General features: G+C 41.5%; 1 protein-coding gene across 1 annotated transcript in view; it reads right to left on the reverse strand.

Moving 5' to 3' along the window:
- Positions 1-2485: 2485 nt before the first annotated feature.
- ptchd1 (patched domain containing 1) overlaps positions 2486-8900 on the reverse strand; it is a 19467-nt gene continuing 13052 nt past the window's right edge. Inside the window, exons 4-5 of the mRNA XM_005730431.1 lie at positions 3995-4713; positions 2486-3910 (exon numbers count right to left, since the gene is read on the reverse strand). Coding sequence (XP_005730488.1) covers positions 2810-3910; positions 3995-4713 — 1820 coding nt within the window. The 3' untranslated portion in view covers positions 2486-2809. The remainder of the gene's footprint in view (positions 3911-3994; positions 4714-8900) is intronic.

Raw genomic sequence — 8900 nt, forward strand, 5'->3', positions numbered from 1 at the left:
AAGTTCAGCTACATCTGTGACTTAAGGAGTAAAACACAAAGAGGCCGTTTCCCTTCAGGAAGGGGGGTTAACAGGATAGAATAATGCTTTGATCCAAACTTGTCAGAAAACACCAGATGAGCATTAGTTTAGGTGCTGACTAAATTCTTCATCCCCAAGGGATCGAGCACATGAAGTAAGTAAAGTTTGTTTCGAGGATTAATTCAGTTCTATTTTATTTCATTTATTCAGCAACAACAGCCACCTCAAGGGGCTTTATATCGTATGGTAACGACGGTACAATAGAGCAAGATTACAGGAAGCTTGAGGATTTTGTCTGTGCACATTTGATAGCTGGCTGACTAATGCTTTCTGACATTTTCTGACAATAGATGCTTCTTGATGACTACTTAATGTCATTGCCGGTGTCTCAATTGCATAATTGTAATACAAAGAGAGCAAAATGATTGGTATTGGATTTGACCTTTCAAGTTATACACTTTTACACTCTGAGCCTCCACTTGATGACAGCTTTACAAAAAAAAAGTCAGTATTATGAACTTTTATCTATTCATTTGTCATCAGTTTCAAAGCCCTATTAAAATTCATTTTGCCCAAATGTAAAATTTTTGACTCATTTACTGTAGACCTATTATGCTTTGTCTTTTAATAAACAATATATGCATACTACACATACTACTAATATACATTCATGTGAAAAGAAAAGGTTTGCAGTCTTGTGAAAAACCTTGTGATTCAATAGGAAGCATAGGAATTTAGAGGGTAATGTGCAGCCAGGGGCTGGTAATCAAATATACTTCAATGACTGATCATCATGTGGAACAATGTTCTTTGAGCAGATAACACCAAAGCAAAGCTTTTTAGTCATAATTCACACTGCCACATTTGGCAACTGGAAAAAAAGACTTAACAAGTATGACTTGTTCAGAAATGTTGGCAAAAGAAAGTCTCTTCTCTCTACAAAGAACATAACAGCATCTGAACAAATCACAAGATTTCTGGAACTACTGTATGGCTTTTGAGACAGACACGACCAAAAAAGAGATGATAAGCCACAATTCACACTTCCATGTTTTGAGAAAGCCAAACACAACATATCAGCACAAACACCTCTTACCAACTGTCAAGCACAGTAGTGGAGTGGTGATGGTTTGGGTTTGTTTTGCAGTCACTCAGTCAACCATGAACTGTCTATACCAAAGTATTCTACTACTTCCACTTCAGGCTTGAGGACAATGGTCCCAAACACAGCAGTAAATCTACAACAACAGAATCATCCAGACTTTAAACTGATTGTAAAGCTGTGTTGGGACCATAAGAGAGCTGTGCTTAAACAAATACCTGCAAGCTTCAATGAACTGAAGCAACATTGTAAAGAAAAGTGGGCCACAATTCCTCCACAACAATGTCAGAGACTGATAAAGTCATACAAAAAACAATTGATTGATGACTGCATATTAAAACCCTTTTTTCACATGACTATATATGTTATACTGTTACAATGGTTGATGCTTAAGTTAAACAAGGCCAAACTCTAAAATAATGAGGTCAGTGTACAAGTGATCCTGATGTGCCACAAGCTCTGTCTTCAGCTGCTCTAAATAGTGTTTCAGACTTTCATTTAAACTCCTTGATCTGTATCATGTCAGTAATCTTGGAGATCCTTCATATGGTTACCCCAGGAACCACTGTTGGGTGTAATGTATTACAAAGTAATACGATACTGTAATCACATTACGTCTTTCAATAACACACTAATGCAGCGGGTTACTGTACCAAATTCCGTAATTCACTAACCTGCAGTACCAGCAGAGGGAGATGTTTTATTTCAAGCCAACATTAAAATAATCACAGGAAAGCGTTTAAAGAGACATTGCATTCAGTTCATCATAAACACATTTACATGTAAACACATTTTAGCCACCTAGCTTAATTGTTTGTGACATAGAACAACGCTGGATTGTACTGCTTTAAATATATTATCTTCCTCTTCTGGTACTGCAACTTCTGCATGATTGTCCATTTCATGCTTTGAAGGGGCAAAGCGTGAAATGGACATAGTGGAGCAGTGTGTCTATTACATGCTTTGTCATGATATAGGGTTGGTCAAGTATTGAAGTAACATACTGCATTACTTTTAATACATAATTTCTCTTGAGTAATGACCACGGCATTGTGGGCTTACAGCTCCACACGGGCAGCCAGTCAAAAGAACGTTGACTTAAATGGAAGGGGATCATACCCAAAATGGCGTGTTGTAGATAAGGGTTGTACAGAGAGGCTGCATTAAAACCCAGAATAAGATAAAATTATTTTGAAAAAGTAGATCATGTGAAGCTACACCAGCAGGAACAGAATTAGAAATTTTGAGCTGAAAATGAACAAATTAGAGTAAAAAAAAAAGAAGAAGAAAAAACTCCCATACAAGGGGACTTTTGTTAAATGCTAATATTTCCACAAGATGATATATTACAAATCACAATGCTAAGATCTTGATTTTTTTATTTTGTCTTTATTTTTCCAGCAATAAAGTAGAAATACTCGAGTCATACAGATGATTGCCTCATGTCACTGTAGTTGTGCAACTTGATATGGTGAACAGACAGCAGTAGCCAAACAAAGTGACTGAATCTAAAGCAAGTTTTGGTGAAAAGTGTGGCACTTCCTCTGTGATTACATCACAACCTGGATTAAATTTATTGTCTCCTTAGCTTTTTAGGAAACACCTCATTCACATGCCACACAGCACTAGCAACAAGCAGGTAACATGTGCACTAGAAACCTGTCTTCCTCTCTTCTCATCCCATGCTCAGACGGTGGTGATCTGGTCGACAACTCTGGTGCTGTCATTCATTTCAACACACTCCACCTCCTGTCTCTGTCCTTCCCCTCCAGGTCCATGGCCCCGGCTCTTGGAGGGGGGCAGGAATGTGAGGAGTGTGGGCAGGAAAGCCAACGTGTGCAGGGCCGAGCAAGCGGCCGTCAGGGTGAGGCAGCGAAATAGTGTGCGTGTGAGGTTGGAGCGTATGGAGCCAACGGGTACCAGGGCAGCACCGTAACAGATGAGCGTCTGTAAAGAGGGAACACCGTGTCTCTCCAGTGCCACTCTCACCCAGCGAGTCCTGCTTTCACCCCGACCTGCAGCAAAGCCACAGAGGAGGGGGCCGCTGCAGTCTGCTGAGTGCCCCAAAGCTGAAATCAAACATAGCACAGACATGCAATCCAGCTCTACACCCCATAAGGTCATGAAGCCCAGGACGCCAAACTGGACAGAGAGCAGTGTGAGGCCCAGCCACACAGACACCAGGGGCTCCACAACAGCCAGAGAGGAGAGACCCAACAGGAAAAGCACCGCCAGCAGTGAGTGTCTAAGTGGGGAGCTGACTGCTGCAGCATAGCGGTCCAGGTAGACGAAAGAAGGGTTAAAGATTAAGAAGCGGACTCGTGAGGTCAGTGACAAGCGTCGCAGCGTGTCCAGCAGCACTGACATCTCCTCGCGCTTGTTCTCCGTTGTTTTGGCAACCAAGAAGATGCGAGAAGCTGCCACATCAGGCTCTTCGCCCTGGCCGCGTTCTGCAAATATAATGTCATCTGCAAAGTGAGCAAACTGCGGCTCACGGAGAAAGGCGTGGCGCAGTGTGCGGGTGAAATTTTCCCGCGGCTGGCTGGTGGACTGGTTGCGATCTGACAGGTAGTTCAGGTAAGCTTCCAGCCAGCTTATTCTCTGGAAGCCTTTGGCATATTCCAGCAGATCCCGCTGCACTGAGGCATTCCAGTAAGGGGCACTTTCATAAATGTAGAATCCAATCACAGGAGAGTATGAGCTGAAGTAACGCTGCTGGGCTCGGGTGTACAATACTGTTGCGGTGTCCATTGCAACCAGTGCGCTAGGGTCAGAACCCTGGGTCACCTGTTGACGACACAAACATTTTTATTACATGCCACGAATAAAGACTTTATAATTCTGTAAAAGAGAAATCACCAGGTGTCTCACCTGTAGGAATCCCATCAATCCAAAAGAGATGTAAACCAGATACAGCAGAACCACAAAGGGTTTAACATAAGTGTTAGTGATCCAGTCTCCATAGCAACGTCGCACACAGCCCAACAAAAGGTGGGAGTCCTGAGGATGAGGGTCCGTGCTTGCTGTGGAATGTGGGTGAGGGTGTGGGTGTGGGTGAGTGGAGTTAGCAACATGAGCATGTCCACGAACAGCGGGGTTGTTAGTTGTATGCGGGTGAGGGTGTGTGTGCGTGTGAGTAAGGTCAGGGTTTGGTGTGTGAGTGTGACCAATCCCATGTGGAGGATTCGTCACTTGGGTCTCCTCCTGGTAACGAGTGTACATTAAACACCTGTACCAAGCCGGTTTAGAGTCCAGACGGTCTGGTTTGGGGACTCGCCGGCAGAAGCAGCCATGTCTGTACCCGGTCTCCAGGTAGCCTGTAAACACCAGACAGGAACTGTAGAAGGACAACATGTAAACATAGCTGATGGTAACGGCCAGAGCAGCAGTGCGGCAGAAGAGCCGGACGGCTTCCATGTTGGTGAGCGGGGAGGCGGCCAGGCCCAAGGTCATCAGGTGGATCATGGTGGAGCCAGAGAAACGCAACATAACATCCTCGAAGACGCTTGCAACACGCTCTTTCACATGCTGGTCCTCACGGGTTCGTCTCCACGATGACAGCATCTCGAAGGAGCCGAAGAGCCCATGACCTGAGGACAAATAGAACAGCAATGAGAATGAATCTTGTATTAGACCAACAAATTTAAAAGAGATTGTAACAGTATCACACTTATTTAGCCAAAAAAAATTACTTTAGCAGAACTTTGTTATTTCTGCTCTATTTGGCTTGTTTCTTATATAGAAACTAGAGAGTAAAACTTTAAATACTGTCAATGACTAAAAACAGTAGTCAGGTATAAACATACAGAAAAAGAAAAAAGAGATGAGTAAAGAAATATTCAGTGAATCACAGGAAACTGGTAGCTGGTTCCAAAGCTGGCCAGGAAGCTGAAGGCTATGCCTCACTTTTTCTACATTTAAATACCCCAAGAACCACAAGTAAGCCTCCAATCTGATTAGACTGAGACAATTGCAGATAAAAAGCAAATCTGAAAATTAAGAATAAATAATATGTTTTGGTTTTTTTGGGTTTTTTATCTAAATTACACAAATTAGATTCTAATTATTTATTTTAAATAAATTAAATATTTTAGTTGAATTATTTATTTTATTCATTTGCTGCAAATGATGTCTCTTGACTTATCTGAAGAACCTTCACAGTTCACCAGAAGATACTTAGCTCTCTGTTTTCCAAACTCCAACCTCTTTGTTTTTAATTCATGGTTCCCTTAGCAGAAAACCAAGGTAATTTATTGGGATGCAAGACATCACCTGTATTAAAGAAAAATATTTTCTTGTAACTAGGCTTAAAATTAAAGCTCCTCTCTTCTTTACAAGGGGTCAAAACTATATAAGAACCTCCCAGGGATTTGTGTCTCCTCCCAATCTCAAACTGGGGATCTTTCAGCCTTGTTGCTTCAGTTTATTCATTTCATCAAATCCCAGTGTTGCGCAAGGTAGTGCAATAGTGCTTCTGAATATTCCATCTTTGTATGAGGTCACACCAAAATCCCATTTGAAGTGGAGATACATGAAATGACAGATGTAAGACACTGTGAAAATGCCATTTTCTTTTGATTGTAACATGCCCAACGTGAGAAATACCAGAAGCGCCATTGCTCCTGCAGTAGCAACAATAAAGAGACCAATAGTCTTAAAACAACAGCACAATTTTCACATGATAAGTGAAAGGAATGAATCATTGTCGATTCAATAAAGCAAATTAGTGCCCATTTCCATGAATTTGTGCTTGTCCAGTCTCACGTGCTGCGCATACACATTGATTTAGGTGCAGCAGATGGTTTTTAAGGCTTTTTTTCCTTCTGTGGTTGCCATAGCATCCGTGAGTCACCAGTAACACATGTACACCCCACCGCTACCACCATCACCCCCCTCTCCAGTGACCTCAGCATGGCGAAACACTTAACACCTAAGCAGAGGCGCATTGTACCGACACTTGAGGCGTGGGCGTGGAGTACAGAGAAAGTCTGCAGATCTGCGACTTGTGAGAGGGAATTAGACAGAGGATGACGGAGAAAAGAGGTGCAGAGGTTAATGTTGCAGAGACAAGATGAGAGCAAAAAAGAGAGGCTGGAGACAGCACTTGTGCAAGGATATTTACCAGCAGGAGACAGGCACACAAGCAGACACACTCACATATATAGAAGCACTTAGAGGAACATAGAAGGATGTTTCTTTTTCCTGAAACTATGTCTGCCCTTGATACGACTACTGTGTTGCAAAATGTTTTTTTTTTTTTCAGATATTGAAAAGTCTTTGTCAGTTTGTTAACTATGGCAAAAATGGAGCAAACAGGCAGAAGAAAATAAAAAATCTTAACAAGCGATCTTAACAAGTGAAGTATTGCTGCTGATGATCCTTGGGGGATATAATGTATGTATGTAGAGTTGTGTTTGGAAGTTTACTTACACTCATCATAGTCATGAATGTCATGTTGATTTTCAAATCCTAAAAATTAAAACATGAGAATTGGTTGCATAATTTTGGGTTGGTGTTGGATTTTCTCTAATCCACGCAGGGTAAAAAGTATACATACAGGCTCAGATATATGCATGCACGTTTTAATCTTTAAATAAGTGGTACTGCAGATTCTTCAGTGTCTTTTAACCTTCTTTTAGCCAAAGCTTATTAACTTCTCATTAGTGATTATGATTTACCACAACTGGTAGTTTCTCTTTGTCAGCATGATGAATGATTTGACCAATAGTCAAAACAATAGGAAAGTCCAAGGATCTCAGTGAAGATCTAAGAAGGAGAACTGTAGATCTGCATAAATTGCCATGGTCCCTTTGAGACATGGAGGAACAACTGAAGATTTCAAAATAATCAGCTCCAGCAACTGTCTCAAGTATTCCTAGCTCCTTAGTTCTTTAGTCTTTTCTATGGTAAGTGGTATGTCATCCAGATATGGGTCAGGGCTGGCGCAGATGCCACTGTTTATGTGATAGCATGCCACATCTGGCCAATTGTGGTTTGGTTTAACTGGCCCAGGCTCATAAAAAACAGGTCTTCCCCGGATCCGGCATCAAGCTGGCACTTCTGACTGACTGGTGTCATGGCAGGGTGTATGTCAACCAGATGTGGGTCAGGTCTGTAAATGATGGCACTATTTATGTTCCTATTCTCCTATTTTAGTTAGAAGATCCAAATGCTATGTTACAATACTATACTGCTATGGTAGCCAATGTTTCAAATGCAGGCTTGACAGGTTTGTGAGTGTACACATTTTGATCCCTGGCTCCTCCAGTCTGAATGAATGTAGTTAGGAAGCACTCAGTTTAGAGAAAGTGTGTGATTGAGTGAATGTGGCATGTTGTATAGAGCACTTCAAGTAATCCGGGAGAGTAGAAAAGTGCTATATAAGAATCAGTCCATTCACTGTCTGAACAGAGTTTCATCATGTTACTTTTGCACTGTTATGTTCCGGCACACGTTGTTATTACATGGCTTGATTAAGATACACATTAGGCTGACATCTGGGGCCAGAGCTGAAACTGTTCTGGGCCAGCACAGGGCCAGCAGTGTGTCTGCAACTGGCCCGTGGCTGCACATGGCTCACATACCGCAAAAAATGATGGCCCTTTGGCCAGATCAGGTTTGCAGAGAACCACCAGTGTGTCTGCAACTGGCCTTGTGCTGCCCCATGTGTGGATTACATCTGGCAAACCTGATCTGGGCCACCAAAGGGCTGTCTTTTTTTGCGGTATGTGGGCCATGTGTAAGCACATTGTGTGGGCCAGATCCGGGCCATACCAATTTTGGCATGTGGGTAGGTTCTGGTTCTGTGTATTTTAGTCCTGTCTTTCCCTGCTTGTTGTCACGTTGTACCCTCTAGAGTCTGTGTTTCCTTGCTTCTAGTTTTATGTTTTGTTTCCTGCATTTGGTGTTCATGTTTTTCCAGCAAATAAAGCTGCATTTGGGTCCTTCCTCCTGGCTGCCACAAAGTGAACCATGACACAACTTTTACATCACCATGGACTAAGAGGTTACCAAAAAGGAAGAAGCCCTTGCTCCAAAATGTAAACCTTCAACCTCAACTAAAATTTTCAGCCGCCTATATGGACAAGCCAAATGTTTTATAGTCAAATGAGACATACAGTGAGGCACCCCTGATAATTTTCATGATTTTCTTTCATAAATCATTGGTTGTTTGGATTAGCAATTTCATTTAAATATATCATATAGCAGATAAACACAATGATATTTGAGAAGTGAAATGAAATTTATAGGATTTACAGAAAGTGTGCAATAGTTACTTAAACTAAATTAGGCAGGTGTATAAATTTGGGCACCCTTGTGGTTTTATTGATTAGAATACCTTTAGCACCAATTTTTGGAACATAAAATTTGTTTGGTAAGCTCATTGACCCTTGACCTACATACACAGGTGAATCCAGTCATGACAAAGGGTATTTAGGGTGGCCATTTGCAAGTTTTTCTCCTCTTTGCATCTTCTCTCAAGAGTGGCTACATGGGAGCCTCAAAACAACTCTCAAACACCTGAAAACAAAGATTCTGCTACATGATATATTTAACCCTTTAAGACCTACCATAGAACCAAGTCTGCCAGAGCTTATCTTTATATTTTTACATGCTGTAGTGCCATTTTTGGGAGCATTTCAAGTTGCTATACATCAATACAACTGTTATAGCCCAAACTTTAATAATATGTATGCATTAAGTGCATAATAACTACACAAATTGCAAAAAAGTGCAATAAACTACCAAGAAATTAAAAATCATTTTTGGGTTTTAT

This window comes from Pundamilia nyererei, unplaced genomic scaffold (assembly GCF_000239375.1).
Source record: "Pundamilia nyererei isolate P.nyererei 1_Seehausen unplaced genomic scaffold, PunNye1.0 scaffold00037, whole genome shotgun sequence".
In the NCBI taxonomy this organism is placed as follows: Eukaryota; Metazoa; Chordata; class Actinopteri; order Cichliformes; family Cichlidae; genus Pundamilia; species Pundamilia nyererei.